The following is a 26,599-nucleotide window of genomic DNA, read 5'->3' as shown; positions in this document are numbered from 1 at the left end:
CATTAAACTGCAGCTTGAGTAGAAATGGAGTTACTGTGGTATTTTTTGACGTGTTGATTTCGGCGTGCTAAACTGGTGTGATGCTAAACTGCTGGCTATAAGAATAAAACTAACAACAAAAACAATCATTCCTTGCACATTAAACATGTATAATGTGTCTGCATTCGGAAATGTAATGTAATATAAGTTATAATGTAAGTTATGTCTTTGTGTTTCTGAGCTAAACGCGTTTCGCTTTTTGATTTTGAAATTACCTCGCGGGCTCCCGTAGCACCACTTCCAGGAAGAGGACCGAAAGCGTGAAAGATGGCGGCGGAAAACGAAGCGGTTGTGGATTTGAATTCGCCCCAAAAAGACGAGGTATGATGCTCGGGTACTAAATCGGTTCTAGATCTATAATCACGGATGGGTTATTAACCGCGTGTGGAGGTTTAATCATTTGTTAAAGCTGGCTGATGGTGTTGTTATGGGCCTGGGCTAGTTAGCATCGGGCTAACACGCACGCACATTGAGCGCGGTGTGTTGGGGATAATGGCGCCTTAGAAAGATCACTTATTCTGTTTAGTAGAGTTTTTAAATGCTTAGATCGATCGGTTTTATTGTTTTAGGAGAAAAATCTACTTCATTGAGTGTCTTAGTGCGAAGAACTGATGTTATAAAGTTGTAATCAATGCGATGATTGGCTTAGCTAAAAACAACCTGTTTCCTCTCCAGATATCTGGAGCTTAATGTTGTGCTTTGATTTATCTTTTGTTTTTGTTTTTTTTTACTTCTGATCAGTTTAAGATCGTTTTTATCTCTTATCCTGATTGTCAAATATCGATCAATGAGCATATTTAACTTCCTAAAAGATGTCAACATGTGTCTGATTAGTGTACAGTAACCTAAAGTTTCCCTAAACATGATATGGAATCTGCACACTTATGTAGTGCACTAACAATTTAATAATGTCTGTGTTACAGACTTCATTTTGTTTTTTCCCCACCAAGTCCTTTCAGGAGAAAGTAGCTAAAGCATGGCAGAACAAAAAGAAAGTCGCCAGGTGACGTCACGTTGCATATAGACCCTTTTTGTGCTGACGTCACAGCGCTAGCTCGGAGGCAAAACAAAGGGAATACTGGAGGCGGCCAATGCAAACCGGTACAGAGTCCAGCTACATGAGGAACGCAGATGTCGTATTGTTGTGCGACAGAATCGACAGAGTACAGGCTCCAATTTGAAGTTTTATCGCATACCTGCTGGCACTGCTGGACAAAAAAAAACCCACGACAGATGTGGTCAAACGCAATAAAACGAGCGGACTGGACAGAAACTATCATTAAAAATGCTCGCGTTTGCAGCGCACACTTCATATCAGATAAGGTTAAAACTACAGTGGTACCTCGGGGTTTGACCTTAATTCGTTCCAAAAGTCTGGTTGAATACCGAATTATTTTTCCCCATAGGAAATAATCTGTTTCAACTCGATGGTTGATCTCGCAACTTTCCTCTTGGCAACACTGATGCCTGACTTCCCCTTTTTCTTAGACATGGTTACTGAAATTGTACCACAAAAGATAGCATGGGGTTATAACACAAGCACTCCCAGATGATGCTTTCAGAACAGATGACCCGCATAAACTGCTTCATCTCTATTGTCTATGCCAGGGTATGCCGCATGGAAAGCGAATACCGAAAATTCGAACACAGGGGTGGTCGAGGACCGAGGTACCACTGTATTGTCTTTCATTGGTATGGTTTATAGTTTGGTTACATGTCCAAATATTTCTTATGTATGCCCACCTCATCAGAAATTGGGGAACAAGTTCAGTGATTTCTCATCTAACGCTAACTTTAGCGTGTAAGTTAGCTTACTGGTAGCTAACCACCGGAGACTAAACAAAGGAAACAGTTTGTGTCATCTCCCTTTCTACAGCTGCCAGAAGCACTCACTTTTTCTGTCAGATAGGATGACCTGACATCTACACCTGTCACATCGTCCATCCATCGAGTGAGCGTGTATGGGTCGGCCAATCCAGTTCCGTCTGTTATGTAAAAAAAATTTTCAAGTAACATTTGCGGTCCTGGACCTAACATATTGAGACAAATTCAGATTTTGACCAGTCATTAATTAAAAACAAACTAAGAAAACTTAATAAATACCGCTTGTCAGGGAAATCTTTCTGCCTCCACTTAAGCTCCGCCCACAAAAAAACATCACAATGTTTACTGACTGAAAAAGGGTCTATTGTTTTTGAGCATTGGTATAGTCACATCACAAATTAGGGGGCATGAAGAAGATTTTCACTTACAGTAGGATGGAGTTTTAGTTTCTGTGTAGAAGACATTGGATTATTCTCATAGAAAGAAGTTGTCTTTGGTCATGGCATTTTATGCTTCACTGTTTCAAGTTATGGAGAAAAAGAAGCAGCGATGGTCAGTAGTTGAAAAAGGTGAGCAGTCATGAAGGAAACGGATGCTTTTAATACTTGTGAATAGTAAATATCTCCACCAAGAGAGTTTAATGGATGAAGAACTGCAATGGTGGGAAAAGGGATGAGTAATGGTGATGAGTGATAGGTCGTTTGGAATAATGGTAATGAGTGGTTGAGAATAAAGGAGATAAATTATTGGTAATTGTGAGTAATGGTGTTGAGTGATTGGGATTGGCGGTGATAAGTTATCGGGAATGTCTGTGATGTGTGCTTGGGAAAAATGGTGTTGTGTGATTGGGATTGATAATGAGTTATGTCTGATGTGTGCTTGGGAAAAATGGTGTTGTGTGATTGGGATTGATAATGAGTTATGTCTGATGTGTGCTTGGGAATAATGGCGTTAAGTGATTGGGATTGATAGTGATGAGTTATGTCTGATGTGTGCTTGGGAATAATGGTGTTGAGTGATTGGGATTGATAGTGAGGAGTTATGTCTGATGTGTGCTTGGGAATAATGGTGTTGAGTGATTGGCATTGATGGTAATATGCAGTTGGGATTGCTAGTGATAAGTTATTGGGAATGTCTGTGACGTGTCCCTGGGAATAACAGTGTTGAGTGAGTGGGATTGATAGTGATGATTTATGTCTGTGCTTGGGAATAATAGTGTTGAGAGACTGGGATTGATAATGTGCCACTGGGATTGATAGTGATGAGTTATGTCTGTGATGTGTGCCTGGGAATAACTGGTGGTGAGTTGATTGACCCTGCTCTTTCAACTCATTTATCAGCAGCTGTGATTTACCCTGGAGAGCCGTTTCATATCCAGGACGGTCTCTAACATCTGTTTAAAAAGCTTTTTTGAACTAAACACACTAAATGCGTTTTAAGATTTTCTAAATCTAGCAACTGGCAGACTGTGGTCTGGATGAGGATTCAACAAACACTGAACCCAGCACTTCCAAAATACTGTAGCAGAACTGACCATACCTCTCTCTTTTTGCTTTCTCCAGCACTCCAGTCCCGGAGGAACCCGTGATCCTGAGAGGACGACGAGGAGCTCCAGCTCTTCCAGTGACAGCGACAGCGATGGAGGCGAGCGCATGAGGAGCAGGGGTAGAGACGAAATCAGATTCTTTATAAACTGAATATATCCTGTAATTCTACCCAAACTTCTGAGGCCAGATTTGTTTGGGCTAGAAAGCTATCAAAATATAGAAAATAATGTGCAGTTATTTTAGATATAGAAACAGTAGAGAATGTACAAACATTACAGAACAGGAAGTGATGTATTAAACACGCGTTTCAACATGAAGTAACAGTAAAAGTGCACTGTGCAGAAGGACAATGGAGTAAAAGAGTCTTTATGGAATCTTCAGGGATCTGTAAGATCAACTAGCTGAGTTTGTTTGTATCATTGTCATTATTTCTGCATTATTCCTGAGTCAGTTCTTAGTTGCTCCACATTACTCTTCCTCATACCCACGTTTCCTAACGACGCTTTATGCCTCCCGAGGTTTCCACTCTGACCTGCACCTCCACTGTTACTGACACTGATCAGATAATCTCTCACGGCAGGACCATATCATCAGGCGATGATGTCAGTCAGACAAGACACCAATTGATTCAGCACGTTTTATTTATTCTAGCTCTGAAGCTGTGCCCAAATATCTCTACTATTCGACGTCGTCAGAGTATCGTATCCAAATTCTTAGTATTCATAAAACAGTAGGGGAGAGAACAATACCTGCATCTGTTTTCGACACTGTGCAGACACCATGCAGTTTCATAATGCAAAGGGACTGGTGTGGAAAAGCTGTCCAAATCAAAAATGGTGGAAAAAAAAGCATGATGGATGTCTAGATTATATTTCATACTACACACATATACTGATCAGTACGTACTGCACTACCAGAGCAGTAGGAACTGAATCAAATGCAATAGGTAGTGAATCAAATACTGTAGATACTGAATCAAATGCAGCAATAGGTAGTGAATCGAATACACTAGGTAGTGAATCAAATATAGTAGATACTGAATCAAATGCAACAGTAGGTATTGAATCAAATATAGTAGATACTGAATCAAATGCAACAGTAGGTATTGAATCAAATAAAGTAGATACTGAATCAAATGCAGCAGTAGGCAGTGAATCAAATAAAGCAGTTACTGAATCAAATGCAGCAGTAGGTAGTGAATCAAATAAAGCAGATACTGAATCAAATGCAGCAGTAGGTAGTGAATCAAATAAAGCAGTTACTGAATCAAATACAGCAGTGGGTAGTGAATCAAATAAAGCATATACTGAATCAAATGCAGCAGTAGGTAGTGAATCAAATATAGTAGATACTGAATCGAATGATTTAGGTAGTGAATTGAATGCAGTACGTACTTAATCAAATGTGGCAGCAAGCCCTGAATTACATGCAACAGGTAGTGAATCAAATATAGTAGATACTGAATCAAATGTAGCAGTAGGAGATACTGAATTTAATGCAGCGGCAAGCACTGAATCGAATGCAGTGGTAGGCACTGAATTAAATGCAGTAGGTACAGAATCAGATGCAGTAGGTAGCGAATCAAATACAGTAGATACTGAATGGAATGCAGCAGCAAGCACTGAATCAAATGCATTTGATACTGAATCGAATGCAACAGCAAGTACTGAATCGAATGCGCTAGGCACTGATTTGAATACTGTAGGTACTGAGTCAAATGCAGCTGGTAACGAATCAAATACAGTAGATACTGAATCAAATACAGTTGGTAATGAATCAAATACAGTAGATAGCGGTAGGTGGATGTTGTAGCCTACAAATAGAATGTAGTGGATATTGTCACGTCTTATTTGTTCTTTAAGCTCTGTCTGTGAATGAATTTTGTGAATCATGTGCAAATTGCCTGACCAGTCAGCGCATGGACACCAAATCTTTTTTTAAATGTTGGATCTTTTAGACCTTTTTAGGATTTTTTTTCTCAATAATTAACCATTATTTTAATAAAATGATCTAATTTTATTATTTCTATTTTCATGGACATTAATCAAAGTAACGGTGTCATCCAAGCAGCACTAATGATTTGCCAGTTTCTTTGGAAAACCCTCCATGTCATGTATCGTAGGAATCCCAGTGAGAATAGTGATATGATCTTTTTGGCATATCGCCCACACGATGTCTCCCGTCCCCTAGTTTCCACTGATCCTGATAGTCCTCTGGAACTGTTCCCTTAGTCAGAGCAATAAAAATCAAAATGTCATTAGTATTTTTACACTATGCCTACTCTAAGCCTTATAAATTATAATACAGCTCCTTAAATCTCAGCTGTTTAGGGCGATATCCGGTCCGTCGTCCAATAAAGCTGGTCATAATTCTCACACACGCCTGATTTATGGTGACTCGGTCCCAAAAGAGCAGCGAAGCCTATAAATAAAGGTTTAAATCTGTTCTAAAGCAAGCTAAGTACCTTGGGTTTGTGTGTGTTGGAGATTTCTTCCCAGCAGAAACGTTTTGCTCTTCATCATTATTTCATGCGGATCTTTGCGCTCCTCGGCTCAGAGTAAGTGACCTTTCGCTGCTCTTCCAGCAACCTTCCTGCTGTTTCAGCTTCAAGACCATTTCATCCAGCCACCTGCGGAGCGTTGGCTCTTCATCTGCAGTGCGCATCTTTAAATGAAACCCACCAGATTTATTTTGTTTTTCGATTACACCGAAGCTCCTCGGTAATGATTCCCAGCTGTGTTAGCAGACGTGTTTATGTTAATCATCTGGAAGACAGCATGTAACTCTGTCCTCACATGCAAATCGTCTGACCAGTCATGCAGTGGGAAAGCGAGGGAGTCTTAAAAATAGTCATTGTCAATATTTCAGTATACCAGAATCTAACCAGAATGTACCAGAATACCAGGTCTGGGGTTCAGTCAGTCTTCCAGTTCATCCCAAAGGTGGTCAGTGGAGTTGAGTCAGAGTCAGGGCTCTGTGCAGGACACTCCATTTCTTCAGCTCTAAACTTAACCTCCACACCATGTCTTCATGGAGCTCTGCGCTTTGTGCACCGGAGAATTGTCATGCTGTTTGAGCCTCTTAGTTCTAGTGATCATATAGTGTAGGTTTGTTAGCTGACTTGGGCTAGGTATCGTCTCACTCAGACCGTTTGTTTTGCAGCCAAAGAGCGTCGTAGTCCTTCCCCAGAAAGAAGAAATGATGCAGACGAAGAAGCGGAGCAAGACGCAGCGCCAAGACGGTCACCCGGGTCCAGCGGTTCAGACAGCGACAGCAGCAGTGAGGACAGTGATGATGGTGTGATGCACAGGATGAAGAGCAGCGTGGCACACATCAGGGTTAGCAAAGCATACAAGTGTCCATGTTTACATACGTACTCTACACTTCTTGCTGTTCCGATCTCATGTTCCTCTCTGATGCCTGTTGTTCCCATTGTAGCGTGATGCTCAGGACGAGAGCAGCAGACCCCGACGCAGGAGTTCCTCTGCAGACAGGTAGATATGGAGCACGTTTAACACATCTCCACGCTATGTGTCATTTTTTGTGGGGAAGGTAAAAGTTGCTCTGTCCTTTCTGCTTTCTCAGGAACGGCAGTGGAAGGTCGTATTCCCGCTCCCGCTCTCGCTCCAGATCTCCGTCTCCACATAGACGCACAGACAGAGGCCGCAGGTGAGGCTGAACGAGGAGTTCGACACAGCTCCTTTCTCCGATCAGCTCTATTTCCTGGTCATATGTTTGGGGGAATGAGATGTGAATATGGATAAGAGCATGCATGTGTTTGGGGGCTTATATTTATGTATGGGGCATTTCTAGGCAGATGGGGGATGTGTTAGTTCTTGCATGGAACAGGGAATGTCTGTGGATGATGATGTGTGTCTGGATGAGGGTGTTTCTGGGGAATAGGGTGTGTCTGGAGGAGTGGGGTGTGTCTAGATGAGGGTGTGTGTGGTGGAATAGAGTGTGTCTGGATGAGGGTGTGTGTGGTGGAATGGGGTGTGTCTGGATGAGGGTGTTTCTGGGGGAATGGGGTGTGTCTGGATAATGGTGTTTCTGGGGGAATGGGTTGTGTATGGTGGAATAGGGTGTGTCTGGATGAGGGTGTTTCTAAGGGAATGGGGTGTGTCTGGGTAATGGTGTTTCTGGGGGAATGGGGTGTGTATGGTGGAATAGGGTGTGTCTGGATGATGGTGTGTCTGGAGGAATGGGGTGTGTCTAGATGAGGGTGTGTGTGGTGGAATGGGGTGTGTCTGGATGAGGGTGTGTGTGGTGGAATGGGGTGTGTCTGGATGAGGGTGTGTGTGGTGGAATGGGGTGTGTCTAGATGAGGTTGTGTGTGGTGGAAAGGGGTTGTGTGTGGGGGTATGGGGTTTGTCTAGTTGAGGGTGTGCCCCGGGAATGGGTTGTGTCTGGTGGAATGGGGTGTGTCTGGATGAGGGTGTGTGTGGGGGAATGGGGTTTGTCTAAATGAGGGTGTGTCTGGAGGAATGGGGTATGCCTAGATGGGTGTGTCTGGAGGAATGGGATGTGTCTGGATGAGGGTGTGTCTTGAGGAATGGGGTGTGTCTAGATGAGGGTGTGTCTGGGCAGAGGGGACATGCAGGTGGGAAATGCAGCTGTGTAGCTGAGGGCTGAGGTGGGTGTGTCAGAGCAGATGGGGGTTGAAAGTTAGAGGCAGAGAGACTTCTTGACACAAAAAAGGGTTAGAGACGTGAAATCCATGACCAGTGAAAGTGGAGGAAGCTTTTAAAAGCCATCTCACATTGTTAAAAATAATCATGATCATTGAGGTTATTGTTATTTATGAAAATCACTGCTACTCTTCTCTCAGTAGCACTCACTTCCTCTTTGCACTCCTCCTCATCAGGTCTCGAGATCGGGACGGAGACTGGCGTTCCGATCGGCGCTCCAGCCGCGAGCGAGATGGAGATCGGGAGAGGTTCAGGTCCAGGAGGGGAAGATCTGCGTCTCCATCACAGAGAGACAAACCCCCAGCTGATGAGCCTCCAGTCAAGAAGAGAAAGGAGGAGCTGGATCCCATCCTGACTCGCACAGGAGGAGCGTACATCCCTCCGGCCAAGCTCCGCATGATGCAGGCGCAAATCACTGACAAGAGCAGGTCATCAATTTACATTTAACGTCAGTCACATGGGAGGAACAATGTCTTATTGGTCACTTTTTAAACTTTTTTTTCCCCGGGTCCAGCCAACTTGATGATGGTCTAATTGTAATGTGTCTTGTTGGCTAAAATGAGTTTGACATCCGTAGGCTAAAATGGTTTTGAATTTTGTGACATACTGCTTCAAACTTTGGTCACTCACTCCCTCCAGGGCATGAATATGTATTAAAATTTCTAGTCAAACCTTTTAAATTGTAAATCATTTAATCAAAGTGGTAAAAAGTGACAAAGAAAAAAAAATACATTTAGACAGAACTCTATCAGATGAATATCCAGAGGCATTTCAGAGGCTGGGGAAATGGAGTGCGATGTCCTCACTGAGGTGTTATTAGGAGTTCATTGAAGGGGTTGATTGGAAACGGGACACGAAGCGGTTCTCCCGGGACTGGGTGGGTTTTTATAGCTGAACCGAAGTCCTCGTACTCTAGCCTGAAGACTTGTTGGTGATAATTACCTACAGATAGTTTCAATCCCAGGAGCGGCGAAGGACGACGACGTCATGGGGCCTAATTTCACACTGTACTGCATGTGGGATGGTTTGAAGTGACATAATGGTTTCCAGTAATTATTGAAGTCATCAGGATTAATGTGACGACTCATTTATCATTCCTTTTCGACGTTTGTGAAAGCCAAGATAAACGAAACAGTTCTGCTGGATTTTACCAAAGTCTCCTGAAAAAAATTGAGATCCAGAAAGTGTAGTTACTATAGTAACAGGGTGGCGTGGTACACGTCAAGGTGAAATCACCCGATTTGTAGAATCCGTTCTGCTTGGTTTGATTCTGTCTGAGAGTTGAGGACCGACTGCCTTTTCTTTTTTTTTCTTCTTTTTTTATCAGTAGTCGTCTACCTATAACTTTAAATTGATGCCCTACTCTCTCTCCAGCCAATCACAGGTGTCCGTGAGATTGTATGAGGAAACTTGTAATTACAAAGCGAACAGAAGTCATTTATTTTTATCGAGAGCTGGCAACTTCCAGCGACTAGATGTGGATGTGTCCTGACATTGAACTTCATGCAAATATGGAGTGCAATTGGGAGTGAAGACAGTAGAGGTCATGTGATCAATGGTATACATTGATTCTCCTTCATCATGTATGATATGATGCAGCAATACCAACACCAAATCTCCCTCCAGAACGTTTCATTTAGTCTCAAGAACGCCAATTTGGAATGCATCACCCACTGAGAAACCGGAATATAAGGGAGGTAAATTCTATTTTTCCCCCCTGGCTTATGATTTTCTCTCCCCTGCAGTCTGGCCTACCAGAGGATGAGCTGGGAAGCGCTGAAGAAGTCCATCAACGGTCTCATCAACAAAGTAAACGTGTCCAACATCGGCAACATCATCCAGGAGCTGCTGCAGGAGAACATCGTCCGCGGCAGGTAACGGAGCTACACCCAGCTCTACTGGTTTGCTCAAGGTCACAGATTTGTCTGTAATGTCAGGATTAGTGAAGTCTGCATTAAAGAAATCAAAATGTCTAATTCAAGATATTAATCTAGGATTTTGGAGACTTGTATAAAGAGATCTTTGTTTAGTATTTTGTTCAAATACTTTACAGTTCTCATAAAGTGAAATACATATAATATATGTAATAATAATAGAATAGAATAATAATATTCGAATTGTTATTGTTTTTGTATTAAAATGTCTGTGTGCTTTTATTATTTATTTATTATTTTATTAATTATTTTTATTTTATTATTTATTTCATTATTATTTGCCAGGAAATAATTGACTTTTATTTGAGTTTATAAGAAGTGTGTGTGTGTGTGTGTTTCAGAGGTCTTCTGGCGAGGTCTGTGCTCCAGGCTCAGAGCGCTTCTCCCATCTTTACCCACGTCTACGCTGCCGTGGTGGCCATCATCAACACCAAATTCCCTCAGATCGGAGAGCTCATCCTCAAGAGGCTCATCCTCAACTTCCGCAAAGGCTTCAGAAGAAACGACAAAGTAAACATCTCTCATCGTCACGATTCATAATTACCTTGTGCTCCTCCACTTTTTAGTGTCACTAAAAAGACTTTGTGGTAATCTGGATGTCTTTATGATGCTGTAACTACAGCACTATCATTAGAATCCAATCTAAAGTCTAATTTAAGTATCTAATCTAATTGAAGTATTGAGCCAGGTCTTACACGAGAATCCATGAATCAACTGTGAACTCCTGCATCACAGCTTCTTAAAGAAAAGTTTATTTATTTAACTTTTCCTTTCTTTTCTTTTCAGCAACAATGTCTCACAGCCTCCAAGTTTGTGGCTCACCTCATCAATCAGAATGTGGTACGTACCGTCAGCCTCGACATTTCACACAGAGGTGCTTTTATCTGTTTCACTTCCTGTAGGTCAAAAAGGTGGACGCTAATATAATCATCACTGGACGGTTTTAGAACATACAGAGCACAGTGAGGCGTGGAGGTGGGTAGGAACACTGGTGTAAATATGGAAACAGGTAGACAGGCATGAACAGGGGCAGAGACTGAGACAGAAAAACAGGCAAAGACGAAAAGATGCAGATGGACAGAGACAGACACTAGCAGAGACATCCAGACGGACAGAGACTGGCAGACAGACGGACAGAGACTGGCAGACAGATGGACAGAGACTGGCAGACAGACGTGGACCGAGATGAGTGGCACACAGACAGGCAGACAGAGACAGGCAGACAGGCGGGGACTAACAGACCTTGCCATGCAAAAGCAGACAGGCAGATGGGTAGGCACAGAGACAGATGCACATACGCAGACGACAGACGGATGCTTCCTCTAAAGGTGGAGATGTTAATGTGGACAGATGACTAGACAGATCTTTTGATTTTGGTGTGTGTGTGACGTAAACAGGCCCACGAAGTGCTGTGTCTGGAAATCCTGACTCTACTCTTGGAGCGGCCCACAGATGACAGCGTGGAGGTGGCCATCAACTTCCTGAAGGAGTGCGGCCTCAAACTCACAGAGGTTTCCCCCCGCGGCATTAATGGTACATTCCCAAACCTAGAAGAGAGCTTTTTTTTAACTCGTCCCCACATACAATTCAGTTTATTTTTGTATAGCGCTTTTAACAAAGAGCATTGTTTCAAAGCAGCTTTACATGAGAAACAACATAAGAAAACAACAAACATATAAACAGACAGACAGTCCTAGATGTTATCCCAAATGAGCAAGCCTGACGTGACTGAGGCGACTGTGGCAAGGAAAAACTCCCTTAGATGGTAAGAGGAAGAAACCTTGAGAGGAACCAGACTCAAAAGGGAACCCCTCCTCATTTGGGTGACAATTGTGTGATGCAGATACAGCATGTGTATAGTGTTATTTAAATCAATAAGGAGGTTGTTGTCCACAGCGCTGCTTTGAATACCCCAATCCTCACAAAGCAGAACCCGGCTGGAGCTGGTCCATCTCCGGATACCACTGGAGCCGGCACAGTCTCTGTATGCCTCGGGCTGGGTAGAAGAAGGGAAACAATGGAACAGCATTAGCGTAGCTGCTGTTCATAATATTAGCAGTACTAAATGATAATGTGCATTTAATCAGATGTACTGGAGCATAAGGTTATGGGATGTGTTAGATGTATGCCAGGCTAAAGAGATAAGTCTTTAGTCTACATTTTAACTGGGAGACTGTGTCTGAGGCCCGAACACTGTCAGGAAGACTGTTCCAAAGTTTAGAAGCTAAATACGAAAACGCTCTACCCCCTCTTGTGGGCTTTGATATTCTGGGAACTACTAGAAGTCTGGAATTTTGTGATCTTAAAGAGCGTGGTGAATTGGAACGTGTTAGAAGACTGGATAGATAGGTGGGAGCTAAACCAATTAGAGCCTTGTACGTAAGTAGAGCTAATTTATAGTCAATTCTAAACTTAACAGGTAGCCAGTGCAAGGATGATAATATTGGGGTTATATAATCAAATTTTCTTGAACTGGTAAGAACTCTGGCGGCTGCATTCTGGACTAACTGTAGCTTGTTTATTGAAGATGCAGGACAACCACCTAGTAATGCATTACAATAGTCCAGTCTGGAGGTCATGAATGCATGAACTAGCTTTTCTGCATCAGATACAGATAAAATGTTCCTAAGCTTGGCAATATTTCTAAGATGGAAGAAGGCTGTTTCTGTGATATTGGATATGTGATTTTCAAAGGATAAGTTGCTGTCTAATATTACGCCCAGATCTTTCACTGTTGAGCTAGTGGTAACAGTACATCCTTCTAGGTGCAAGCTGAATTGCGAGAGCTTCTGTGTACTGGTTTTTGGGCCAATAAGTAATATCTGTTTTATCAGAATTTAGTAATAGAAAATTAGATATTTCATCTGGTTTTGATGAAATATATAGCTGGGTATCATTGGCAGAACAATGGAAACTAATCCCATGCCTTCTAATGATGTTACCCAATGGAAGCATGTATACCGAGAAAAGCAGAGGTCCTAAAACTGACCCTTGTGGGACCCTGTATTTCACTGGCACTACACTGGACAGTTCTCCATTTAAATCTACAAAGTGGTATCGATCAGACAGGTAGGATCTAACCCATTTTAATGCCTGTCCCTGCATACCTGTGTGATTTTGTAAGCGATCTGTGAGAATATTATGATCTATAGTGTCGAATGCAGCACTAAGATCAAGCAGGACTAAAATGGAGATGCAGCCTTGGTCCGAAGCTAAAAGCAAATCATTTGTGATTTTAACTAGTGCAGTTTCTGTACTATGATGGGGCCTAAAATCTGACTGAAATTCTTCAAGGATATTGCTTTCCTGTAGGGCTAACACCACCATTTCTAATATTTTTGATATAAATGGAAGGTTTGAAATCGGTCTGTAATTTGATATTTCATCAGGGTCCAATTTTAGTTTCTTAGGAAGAGGCTTAATAACTGCTAACTTGAGAGATTTTGGGACAAGGCCTAGATATAACGAGGAGTTAATAATATTGAGAAGAGACTCTCCAGTTGTATGTATCACTACTTTCAGCAATCTAGTTGGAATTGGATCTAACAAACACGTTGTTGGTTTAGCCGTGGTGATAAGTTTAAATAGCTCTTCCTGCCCTATGCTGGTAAAGCATTGTAGCTTTAAGTGTGGAGCTATAGGCTGGTCTGGATCACCGGATGCCGTCAAAGGTTGAACATCCAATATTTTGTTCTTGATACTATCAGTTTTTTTAGTGAGGAAATTCATAAAGTCCTCACTACTAAACTGTGCTGAAATACTCTCTCCAGAAATCTGATGTATTGTTAGTTTAGCCACTGTACTAAATAAGAATCTGGGATTGTTCTGGTTTATTTCTATCAGATTGCTCAGATGCTCAGCCCTATCAGCTTTTAGAGCCTGTCTATAGTTGGACAGACTGGACAGGATTAGAGTGCTGTATAAAGGTACTGCGAGTAGTTGACTTGATTCTGAAATCCTTTTCAGATTTTAAGGAGAGAAAAAAATAGATGAACATTCGCTGTTCTCTGAGTATAATACACACATCCCTTCTATTCCACGCTAATTGGGACTACCTTAGACAAACAAGTGGTGCTACAAGTTTGAAAAGTAGGACAATTATGAGTTTGACCTTCATTTTAGGTGCTGATTACGGTGACAGAACCGACGTGAATAATTTATTGTATAATTTACAGGCTGCTAGCTCTGCTGCGAAAGCCTCATTAATCTCTCTGATGTAAGAGCTTTCAGACGTGTTGATTGTAAACTTAATGAGATGTAACACCGCTACTTAGATTTTCATGAAAAGGAATCTGCTAGCTTGTAATGTAACAGTCCTCCTCCGCTTCGGAGTTCCACGGAGTAACTCGAGCGGACAAGTTTAGATTAGCATGGCGTAGCATAGAGGCGTGATGTTTGGAACTTATGCAAATAGGCTAGCATCTGATGAGGTTTTTTTTTTTTTCCTTAGCCATCTTTGAGCGCCTGAGGAACATCCTGCACGAGTCGGAGATTGATAAGCGTGTGCAGTACATGATCGAGGTGATGTTCGCCATCAGGAAGGACGGCTTTAAGGACCATCCCATAGTTACTGAAGGCCTGGACCTGGTGGAGGACGAGGACCAGTTCACTCATATGCTTCCTCTAGAGGACGAGTACAACACGGAGGATGTGCTCAGTAAGAACGCTTACACTCAAACCAGAAAAATTACCAAACAGGACTCATCAACCAGGTTATACTTTCCATCCAAAATACTGTAACCTGTTTCTGCCCACAAATGTCACTGTAACAACCTGTATTTACAGCCTGCTCAGAAATGCTCCTGTAACCAATCAGACTGCAGTTCCTGCCAAAAATGTCCCTGTAACCAATCAGACTGCAGTTCCTGCCAAAAAATGTCCCTGTAACCAATCAGACTGCAGTTCCTGCCAAAAACATGCTCCTGTAACCAATCAGACTGCAGTTCCTGCAAACAAAAAATGTTCCTGTAACCAATTAGACTGCATATCCTGCCAAAAAATGCCCCAGTAACCAATCAGGCTGCAGTTTCTGCTCAGAAATGCCCCAGTAACAAATCAGGCTACAGATCCTAATCAAAAAATGCCCCTGTAACCAACCAGACCCAGTTCCTCCTCAGAAATGCCCTAGTAACAAATCAGACTGCAGTCCTAGCCCAAAAATGCCCCTGTAACCAATCAGACTGTGGTTTCTGCCCAGAAATGCCTTTATAACAAATCTGACCTAGAATACTATCTAAAATGCCCCTGTAACCAAACAGACTGCAGTCCTAGCCCAAAAATGCCCCTGTAGCCAATCAGATTGCACTTCCTGCCCAAAAATACCCTATGTAACCAATCAGAATGCAGGTCCTGCCCAAAAATGCCCCATGTAACTAATATGCTATAGCATACCACCCAGAAATGTCCTGCAATCACACTGACCAAAATTTACCACCCTTAAAATTCCCTTTGTAATCAGTCAGATATAGATTCCTACCTAAACACTGCCCTTGTAACTGTCCTGATGAAGATTACCACCCACAAAATGCCCCGTAACCAACTGACTGCAAGCCCTGCCTAACCAATGCCCCATAACCAGTCTGACATAGATTAGCACACATAAACTGCCCCTTTAACCAATCTCACACAGATTACCACCCATAAAATGCCCCCCCCGACATCCTAACATGGATTACCACCCAAATACACCCCTCTAACCAAGCTAACATGGATTACCACCTAAATACACCTCTCTAACCAATCTAACATGGATTACCACCCAAATACACCTCTCTAACCAATCTGACATGGATTACAACTCAAATACACCTCTCTAACCAATCTGACATGGATTACCACCCAAACACACCTCTCTAACCAATCTGACATGGATTACCACCTAAATACACCTCTCTAACCAATCTAACATGGATTACCACCCAAATACACCTCTCTAACCAATCTGACATGGATTACAACTCAAATACACCTCTCTAACCAATCTGACATGGATTACCACTCAAATACACCTCTCTAACCAATCTGACATGGATTACCACCCAAATACACCTCTCTAACCAATCTGACAAGGATTACCACCCAAATACACCTGTCTAGCCAATCTGACATGGATTACCACCCAAATACTACATCTGTCTAACCAATCTGACATGGATTACCACCCAAATACACCTCTCTAACCAATCTGACATGGATTACCACCCAAATACTACATCTGTCTAACCAATCTGACATGGATTACCACCCAAATACTACATCTGTCTAACCAATCTGACATGGATTACCACCCAAATACTACATCTGTCTAACCAATCTGACATGGATTACCACCCAAATACTACATCTGTCTAACCAATCTGACATGGATTACCACCCAAACACACCTCTCTAACCAATCTGACATGGATTACCACCCAAATACACCTCTCTAACCAATCTGACATGGATTACCACCCAAACACACCTCTCTAACCAATCTGACATGGATTACCACCCAAATACACCTCTCTAACCAATCTGACATGGATTACCACCCAAACACACCTCTCTAACCAATCTGACATGGATTACCACCCAAATACACCTCTCTAACCAATCTGACATGGATTACCACCCAAACACACCTCTCTAACCAATCTGACATGGATTACCACCCAAATACACCTCTCTAACCAATCTGACATGGATTACCACCCAAATACACCTCTCTAACCAATCTGACATGGATTACCACCCAAATACTACACCTCTCTAACCAATCTGACATGGATTACCACCCAAATACACCTCTCTAACCAATCTGACATGGATTACCACCCAAATACACCTCTCTAACCAATCTGACATGGATTACCACCCAAATACTACACCTCTCTAACCAATCTGACATGGATTACCACCCAAATACACCTCTCTAACCAATCTGACATGGATTACCACCCAAACACACCTCTCTAACCAATCTGACATGGATTACCACCCAAATACACCTCTCTAACCAATCTGACATGGATTACCACCCAAATACACCTCTCTAACCAATCTGACATGGATTACCACCCAAATACACCTCTCTAACCAATCTGACATGGATTACCACCCAAATACTACATCTGTCTAACCAATCTGACATGGATTACCACCCAAATACTACACCTCTCTAACCAATCTGACATGGATTACCACCCCTGTAACCACAAGAAAATGCCCCTTTATCCAATGTTTCATAGATTACCACCGAAAAATGCGCTTGTAAGTAATCTGACATACAATCCTGCTTAAGAAATGCCCCTGTGACCAATCAGAAGTTTAGAAATAAAACTTATGGCCACATGTTTAAGTATGTTGGTGATGGACACTGGAGTCTAAAACATGCATTAAGCAAGATTTACAAATCCACATTTCCTACATTTTATGTAACGATCCATAGAATATTAAAATATAACGCATGTTCAGATGAATTGTACCTAATAACAGCACGGCTCACCTGGGCAGAACGGATGCCGCGTTGAGTAGCCGACTTCCCTTCCGCCGAGTAAAATCATGCACCACTCTCGCATTTTCACGCCTGACCTTTACGTCTCTCTCGCCGCTTATTTCCATTTGGCTGGTGTCAGCATGTTGTTTTCCTTCGGAGACAATAGAGCGTAATTGAAAAGGCGTACGACGTGGGCCTTCAGGGTGCAGAAACAGCCATTATCACATTAAGGTCTTTTTATGAATCACGCCTCATACACACAATTCTTTGTGGGTAATTACCCCTGATTACACCAAGCTGGCGAGAGACTTAATCCCTTCGAAATGTTAAATTGTAAACGAATCGTGTTAAAACACAACACATGGTTTGTTTTCTTTCGCTTCACAGATGTCTTCAAGATGGATCCTGACTTCCTGGAGAATGAGGAGAAGTACAAGGCGATTAAGAAGGGTGAGGATTAGTAACATTTTTCAGTTTTTTTCCCATTTTATTAGAACTTTAGGACTGTGTTTATATTGTAATTGGGTAAGAACATTTGTATAGTATATTTTTTTTGCAAAGCACATTTATTTATATAAAGATAAGGTGATTAAAGTAAATTAAATATTATCTATCATTTCAAATAGTCGTTATTTATGATAATAGTACAAAGGTTTAAATGAAGAAAAAATTGAGCATGCTGTAGCTGAACTATAATTGAAATATTCATTGATTTTTTTTTTGTCAAGTTTTTATTATATTTTTTATCTAAATGTTCCACTTTAGCCCCGCCCATTGCTGTTTTATACAGAGGACACTTAATTTGCATGATTTCTTGAGCTTAATGTTGGTCACATGGTCCCATTTTTCAGTACAAAGCCCGAGCAAGTATTGTTGTTTCAATAGTTTAAGACGTTATAGCAAATTTAGCCTTTTAATATTCAGTGGGAGGAGCTAATATTCATGGCCATCAGTATTGCCATCAATGCCTGACCCTTCTGAGCCGCTCTCAAGGTTCTCTTGGAGTTTTCAGGACTTTGTGCTGTTGTGTTTGTCCTGCATGCTCATAGCAAATTTAGGCCACGCCCACTTCACCCTTCTCAAGTGTCGATGGTGTATGAGCGTTTCTTAATCACTGAAAATGTTATTTCCCATATGTTCCTTCTTATTTATTTTTTTTGTAATAAGAGCTGCACGTTTTGATTTTATTTTTTTAAATGAAACAGAAATTCTGGACGAGGGGAGCAGCGATTCTGGTGACGATGCAGACGGCAGCGACGATGAGGATGACGATGAAGGAGATGAAGAGGCAGAAGCCGGAGATGGTATTTGTTGACTTTGGATGTTTTGTCCAATCTGGTACTGAGGTTTAGTGCTAGTACTCAGCTAACATAGTCGTATCTGGATTTTCAGATCTTTCTCTGATGCATGAAGTTTGCAAATAACTTGAGTAATCATGTAGAGTTGAAAATAAATCAATCAATAAATAAATAAATAAATTTAGGCTTTATTTAATGGCAGATTCCCAGGCAGGGTGTATTTAATTTTTTTAAAAATGAATATTAACATTTCATGATCTCAGGAAAGCATACTGTGATGAATTCTAGGACATTCAATCATAAACATAACTCTTTGAATTGAATGCTATTTTTATTTATTTATTTTTATCAAAATTCTCAGATCAGCCTCCTGGAACATTTACAGTCCCTTTTTGTTTGCACCATCCAAATTGTTTATTAAGCTTTAAGTAAAGCTGTTTTCATATTCTCAATTTCCTGTGTCCCTTAGTGACATTATGCGGTCAGCAAAACAACCTCAAATTGTGATGCACCCACCACCATGCTTCACTGTACTTCCTCACAATTTGCCAAATCTAATCAACAGCTACAGGAAATATTTACTGCTAGTTACTGCTGATAGACAAAGATCAATCATACAAGATTATTAAAACTTCTGTTTAACCTGAATTGTTCGTTATTTTAATTTTTTACATTGAATCTATTTTTCAACTATTATGACCAGGATGAAGATCAGACCCCGCTTCATTAATCACAAAACCTAGGTAAAGCAGTTTACTGTGTTGTGGCAAGAGGATATTTGGGTCAAATAGATAGATTAGAAATAGTTAAATATTCAGGAAGCATTTTCTGAGGCCGAGCACAAGTCTGAATGATAAGTGTCTGCATTAAAGTTGTAAAGCGTCCTGTGGATTATGTTCATGTAGATGTTTAAAATATTTATATCTGTGTGGAGGGATTTGATGACCCCTAAAATGCAGTTCAGGCTGTTTAAGCTCAGCCCTGTTATTTACTTCGTTGACCTTGCAAGTAGTATGTGTGTGTTTGTATGTGTGTGTGTATGTATGTGTGTGTGTATGTATGTATGTATGTATGTATGTATGTATATATATATGTATATATATATATATATATATATATATATATATATAGCGCTCCAAGCTCAGTGAGCGCTGTGACCTCTGTAGAGGAGAACAGGTCATGTGACTTGTCACGGCTTTGTCATCATTGACCTCGTGTCTTTGTTCATCCTCATGTTCTTGTTTTGTGTCCTCAGATGAAGACAAAGTCACCATTTTCGACAAGACGGAGGTGAACCTGGTATCATTTCGCCGCACCATTTATCTGGCCATTCAGTCAAGGTGAGAACACGCACACACCGTACACACAGCACACACACGCACACACCGTACACACAGCACACACACGCACACACCGTACACACAGCACACACACGCACACACCGTACACACAGCACACACACGCACACACCGTACACACAGCACACACACGCACACACCGTACACACAGCACACACACGCACACACCGTGCACACACACGCACACACACGCACACACCGTACACACAGCACACACACGCACACACCGTACACACAGCACACACACGCACACACCGTACACACAGCACACGCACTCTACAGGGCCCAAAGGAGGTTGGGGGTGGGTGTGTGTGTGTGTGTGTGTGTGTGTGTGTGTGTGTGTGTGTGAGAGAGAGAGAGACAGAAAGATAGAAATGTCAGCGGTATGGGAGCGACTTAATAGTTATGGTAATGTATCACTGGTGAACAAACCCAAAGCTTACTTATGTTCCTGAAGTATTATCTGTAGTGAGATTTAGATTTATCTTGTCCTTGTTTTTTTATTATTTTTTTTCCATTCTATCTCTGAAAAGGCTAGCTCTGCAGAGCAGCAGTGGCCTGATTTTTAGCCTTCCTCTGAAGCAGAACTGCTCTTTGAGTGTGTCAAGCCTTTGAGTGCCCCCTGAGGTGCGACCCAGTGATCACATGATCAGCTTCAGAAAGTCTAGTCTTTCGGGAAATCTCAATCAACCCCTTGCTTAACCTGGTTTTCTTCAATGCCCTTTGATGAAGTCTGTCAGTACACTCCGATCAGCTCCAGGAACTCTGTGTCCAGGCTGAGATGTACTGAACTCCTGCTATGAACTGTGGGACTGCTGGAATATTAAGTTTTAGCTTTATACCCCAGCTCTGTTGAGTTCTCGAATCTGATTGGTCAGATTGAAGGTGCTTTCTATCACAGCAGCTCTGACTGCGAGCCAAACCACGGGTGTACTTTAACCTGCTCTTTCTAATAATACACACCAGGGTGCTGTGGTAAGTGTATTGTTTTTGCATGTCGTGTGTTATTCCTTACGTTTTCAACATGTTTAGTATGGCCTCTTCGGACACTTTGAGTTATTTTCACTTTACCTGTTCTACCTAAGGCTCCCTAGGTAGGTGGCTTTTCTGTTTGTTATAAGAAATTAGATTATCTGAAAGAAATTTGCATCTGCATACAAAGCATTTTTGGCATACGAACGCAGCGAAAGCTGTTTGGAAAGTGCCAACCCACGATACCAACGTTGCCTTCGTCATGCGTTCAAAAGCTAGATGATTTTTCAGGCGTTTTTTTTGTTGACAGATTGGTGGTGTGGGTGATTTGTTCTATTTTTAGCCCAAGCTTGGTGGCACGACTTCCTGTGAGGAGACTTGACATGGAATGCTTGGCTTGGGTCAGTTCTTTGTAAGGAGACATACAGTTTACATACGCTTCCTATTGGTCATATTTTTGGGCAGCTGGAACGGATTATCTGCATTAACATTATTTCTTATGGGAAAATTAGTTTTGCAATACAAATTTTCACCTTAAGAACTCGCCTCCAGAACGAATTAAATTCCGGGATTCCACTGTAGTGGAAAGTTCTTAATACTCTTTTATGATATACATCAAGTTTTACTTCCTAGAAATGACAGTCATTATTTTATTCTCAGATTTATTGTACGATAAGTAGCTTCCTCACACCGGGGAGCTGTATGCATCTGAAATGTGGACCATTTACTTTTATGACATTTGGAAGGTGTCTTTATTAAGAGCAACTTGCTTTTATTTCATTTATACAAATTAGCAGGTGAGGGTCAGCTTGATGGTTCTGGGATTTGAACTCGCAACCTTCTGATCCTTAGTCCAAGGTCTTATGCACTGATCTGTCACTTCAATACCCGTTACTGGCAAGCTGGTAGCTCAAGTGGTTAAGGCTCTGGGTTGTTAACTGGAAGATCGGGGTTCAAGCCCCAGCACCGCAAAGCTGCCTATTCTGTTAGCTTATTTCTGAGCTGGATTTTGTTCATTTCATTCCGAATTTGATTTTGTTGATCTTTCCAGTTTCCATCCTGTTCATTTCATTTAGAATTCCGTTCGGTTGGCTGCATTCCAAATTCCATTCTGTAATTTCATTCCAAATTCTGTCTCCATTATGGCAGCTTTACCAAGGGAGGTAATGGCTCAAGTGGTTAAGGCTCTGGGTTGTTGATCAGGGTTCAAGCCCCAGCACTGCCACCATTGGGCTCTTGAGCAAGGCCCCTATCTCAACCTGCTCCAGGGGTGCTACATCACAGGTGACCCTGTGTTCTGACCCCAACCCTCCAAGGATGGGATATGCAAAGAAAGTGCAGTAATATATATGTGACAAAAAAAAGCGACTTAATTAATAGAAACGTCACAAGGAACTCTATGACTACTACTTGTTCTCTAATGAGTCCTGATCCATGCTCTACTGTTATTCCCAGTTTTTAAATGAGGGTAACACTCTTGCAACAAATCCTCATCTCTCACCGAATGTGAACCTCTGTTGGTCAGAACAGGACAGCTTTATGTAGACTTTCCTGGTCACCAGAATCAGAATCTTCAAAGAAATTTTGTCGTCTGATTCTGGTTCTCAGCACTCACACTTGGCCTTGTTGTTGTTTTTCGGCTGTTCCTTTTTCGGCTGATCGTCCAGTCCGCATAATTGTTTTTGCACTGGTTTTTACTCCCGATTCCTTTCCTGACACAAACCTGACATTTTATCCAGACTTGGGATTGGGTTTGTTTCCTGCCCGGGAGTCCTGGGTCTCGAACAGCTGGTCAGTTGTAATAGCAATAAATGGGTCACTTGTGAGTGATGAAATACAAAGGATTTCAGATTGTAATACGCACATTGTAATTACAGGAGGGATATTAGCTTCCGAATCAGTCTCCTCTGCTGCTCAACGATTGCCTAGTGGCTCTTACAGACCTGCCGTGACCACAGAGAGAAAGAAAGAGAGACAGGAGGGCCGTTTGTGTCCTTATGTCCCACAGCACGAAAGCAGTTTCACTGCCAAAAACAGCTAAACATCTGTTCTCTCTCCAGCAGCCTCTCACTTGTAGGACCCGCACACCCAAGGAGCTTATTTTTAACCGCATGCTACCAGAAATGAGCTAATGAATATGTATGTATGGAAATGAGGAGAATTCAAATAGCTGCAGGTTATATTAAGTCGCTAAAGCTAAATATATTTATTTATTTATTTTTATTTTTTTAAGGATGTTACAGAATTGGTCTTAATACGTGTGCAGATTTTATTTATTTAATTAATTAATAATTTTATTTATTTTTAAAAAGAAGACAATGCATGAAACTGGCTTCTCTGAGAAAGAATAGAAAATAAGGAAAAGGAGCTTATAAATGCTGCAAGACCTAAATATTAGAAAACATTTCTGTATTTATTTTTTTTATTTACCTGTTAGTGTTATGTCAGTTCAGCACTGAGGTAAAGCCTGTCTGTGAATCCACTAAAAGCTCAGGTATACTTGCTAGTAACTACATAAGATGGCTGCCACGTGATGTTATGGTGTGTAATGGAATAAACAAAGTTGTCTCAAATGTCATATATTTTATTTATTTATTTATTTATTTAGATCAGTGAGTTTATTACAGTTAGCATTCGCATTAACCCAAAAGCTCGGTTTTGTGTTACTAAGTACTCCTGATTGTGCGTTATGGGTTTGTAAGTTCATGATGACGAAGGTTTGAAAGAGAAACAGATCTTGTGAGTGTTTAATGTCACTGTGTTCGCGAAATCCGGAAACATTACAGTTCAGCTGTCTGTGGAAACCAGACAGTCAGGGATGTTCAGGCTCTGATGTGCCGTCTAGCGAGTGCTGCTTTTATTTATCCAGGTGTATATAATAGAGTCAGGGGTGTGTGATTGAGTGTGTGTGTGAGGGAGAGGAAGTGTGGGAGTGTAAGAGTGTATGTGTGTGATTGAGAGTGTGTGTGTATATATGAAAGTGTGTGTTGGAGTGAGTGAATGTAATGGAGTGGGAGTGTGTGTTGGAGTGAGTGAATGTAATGGAGTGGGAGTGTGTGTGTGTTGGAGTGAGTGAATGTAATGGAGTGGGAGTGTGTGTGTGTTGGAGTGAGTGAATGTAATGGAGTGGGAGTGTGTGTGTGTGTGTTGGAGTGAGTGAATGTGATGGAGTGTGTGTGTGTGTGTGTGTGTGTTGGAGTGAGTGAATGTAATGGAGTGTGTGTGTGTGTGTGTTGGAGTGAGTGAATGTAATGGAGTGGGAGTGTGTGTGTGTGTTGGAGTGAGTGAATGTAATGGAGTGTGTGTGTGTGTGTGTGTTGGAGTGAGTGAATGTAATGGAGTGGGAGTGTGTGTGTGTTGGAGTGAGTGAATGTAATGGAGTGGGAGTGTGTGTGTGATGGAGTGGGTGGGTGGGTGTGTGTGTGTGTGTGTTGGAGTGAGTGAATGTAATGGAGTGTGTGTGTGTGTGTTGGAGTGAGTGAATGTAATGGAGTGTGTGTGTGTGTGTTGGAGTGAGTGAATGTAATGGAGTGTGTGTGTGTGTGTGTTGGAGTGAGTGAATGTAATGGAGTGTGTGTGTGTGTGTGTTGGAGTGAGTGAATGTAATGGAGTGTGTGTGTGTGTGTTGGAGTGAGTGAACGTAATGGAGTGGGAGTGTGTGTGTGTTGGAGTGAGTGAATGTAATGGAGTGGGAGTGTGTGTGTGTGTTGGAGTGAGTGAATGTAATGGAGTGTGAGTGTGTGTGTTGGAGTGAGTGAATGTAATGGAGTGTGAGTGTGTGTGTTGGAGTGAGTGAATGTAATGGAGTGGGAGTGTGTGTGTTGGAGTGAGTGAACGTAATGGAGTGGGAGTGTGTGTGTGTTGGAGTGAGTGAATGTAATGGAGTGGGAGTGTGTGTGTGTGTTGGAGTGAGTGAATGTAATGGAGTGTGTGTGTGTGTGTTGGAGTGAGTGAATGTAATGGAGTGGGAGTGTGTGTGTGTGTGTGTTGGAGTGAGTGAATGTAATGGAGTGTGTGTGTGTGTGTTGGAGTGAGTGAATGTAATGGAGTGTGTGTGTGTGTGTTGGAGTGAGTGAATGTAATGGAGTGGGAGTGTGTGTGTTGGAGTGAGTGAATGTAATGGAGTGTGTGTGTGTGTGTTGGAGTGAGTGAATGTAATGGAGTGTGTGTGTGTGTGTTGGAGTGAGTGAATGTAATGGAGTGGGAGTGTGTGTGTGTGTGTGTGTGTGTGTTGGAGTGAGTGAATGTAATGGAGTGGGAGTGTGTGTGTTGGAGTGAGTGAATGTAATGGAGTGGGAGTGTGTGTGTTGGAGTGAGTGAATGTAATGGAGTGTGTGTGTGTGTGTTGGAGTGAGTGAATGTAATGGAGTGGGAGTGTGTGTGTTGGAGTGAGTGAATGTAATGGAGTGTGTGTGTGTGTGTTGGAGTGAGTGAATGTAATGGAGTGGGAGTGTGTGTGTGTGTGTTGGAGTGAGTGAATGTAATGGAGTGGGAGTGTGTGTGTGTGTGTTGGAGTGAGTGAATGTAATGGAGTGGGAGTGTGTGTGTGTGTGTGTGTGTGTGTTGGAGTGAGTGAATGTAATGGAGTGGGAGTGTGTGTGTGTTGGAGTGAGTGAATGTAATGGAGTGGGAGTGTGTGTGTGTGTTGGAGTGAGTGAATGTAATGGAGTGGGAGTGTGTGTGTGTGTGTTGGAGTGAGTGAATGTAATGGAGTGTGTGTGTGTGTTGGAGTGAGTGAATGTAATGGAGTGTGAGTGTGTGTGTTGGAGTGAGTGAATGTAATGGAGTGTGTGTGTTGGAGTGAGTGAATGTAATGGAGTGGGAGTGTGTGTGTGTGTTGGAGTGAGTGAATGTAATGGAGTGGGAGTGTGTGTGTGTGTTGGAGTGAGTGAATGTAATGGAGTGTGTGTGTGTGTGTTGGAGTGAGTGAATGTAATGGAGTGTGTGTGTGTGTGTTGGAGTGAGTGAATGTAATGGAGTGGGAGTGTGTGTGTGTGTTGGAGTGAGTGAATGTAATGGAGTGTGTGTGTGTGTGTTGGAGTGAGTGAATGTAATGGAGTGGGAGTGTGTGTGTTGGAGTGAGTGAATGTAATGGAGTGTGTGTGTGTGTGTTGGAGTGAGTGAATGTAATGGAGTGGGAGTGTGTGTGTGTGTGTTGGAGTGAGTGAATGTAATGGAGTGGGAGTGTGTGTGTGTGTGTTGGAGTGAGTGAATGTAATGGAGTGGGAGTGTGTGTGTGTGTGTGTGTGTTGGAGTGAGTGAATGTAATGGAGTGGGAGTGTGTGTGTGTTGGAGTGAGTGAATGTAATGGAGTGGGAGTGTGTGTGTGTGTTGGAGTGAGTGAATGTAATGGAGTGGGAGTGTGTGTGTGTGTTGGAGTGAGTGAATGTAATGGAGTGGGAGTGTGTGTGTTGGAGTGAGTGAATGTAATGGAGTGGGAGTGTGTGTGTGTTGGAGTGAGT

General features: G+C 42.1%; 1 protein-coding gene across 1 annotated transcript in view; it reads left to right on the top strand.

Moving 5' to 3' along the window:
- The first annotated feature begins 235 nt into the window (after positions 1–235).
- cwc22 (CWC22 spliceosome associated protein homolog) overlaps positions 236–26,599 on the top strand; it is a 45,256-nt gene continuing 18,892 nt past the window's right edge. The window contains exons 1-14 of the mRNA XM_058392250.1: positions 236–360; positions 3,426–3,528; positions 6,573–6,748; positions 6,849–6,904; positions 6,996–7,079; positions 8,275–8,526; positions 9,844–9,972; positions 10,374–10,542; positions 10,819–10,872; positions 11,430–11,565; positions 14,483–14,689; positions 17,897–17,959; positions 18,715–18,813; positions 20,063–20,147. Of these exons, the coding sequence (XP_058248233.1) occupies positions 307–360; positions 3,426–3,528; positions 6,573–6,748; positions 6,849–6,904; positions 6,996–7,079; positions 8,275–8,526; positions 9,844–9,972; positions 10,374–10,542; positions 10,819–10,872; positions 11,430–11,565; positions 14,483–14,689; positions 17,897–17,959; positions 18,715–18,813; positions 20,063–20,147 (1,667 nt within the window). The 5' untranslated portion in view covers positions 236–306. The remainder of the gene's footprint in view (positions 361–3,425; positions 3,529–6,572; positions 6,749–6,848; positions 6,905–6,995; positions 7,080–8,274; positions 8,527–9,843; positions 9,973–10,373; positions 10,543–10,818; positions 10,873–11,429; positions 11,566–14,482; positions 14,690–17,896; positions 17,960–18,714; positions 18,814–20,062; positions 20,148–26,599) is intronic.

This window comes from Hemibagrus wyckioides, linkage group LG06, assembly GCF_019097595.1.
Source record: "Hemibagrus wyckioides isolate EC202008001 linkage group LG06, SWU_Hwy_1.0, whole genome shotgun sequence".
Lineage (NCBI taxonomy): Eukaryota > Metazoa > Chordata > Actinopteri > Siluriformes > Bagridae > Hemibagrus > Hemibagrus wyckioides.
The sequence above is the reverse complement of the archived record's forward strand: the minus strand, read 5'-3'. Positions and strand labels throughout refer to the sequence as shown.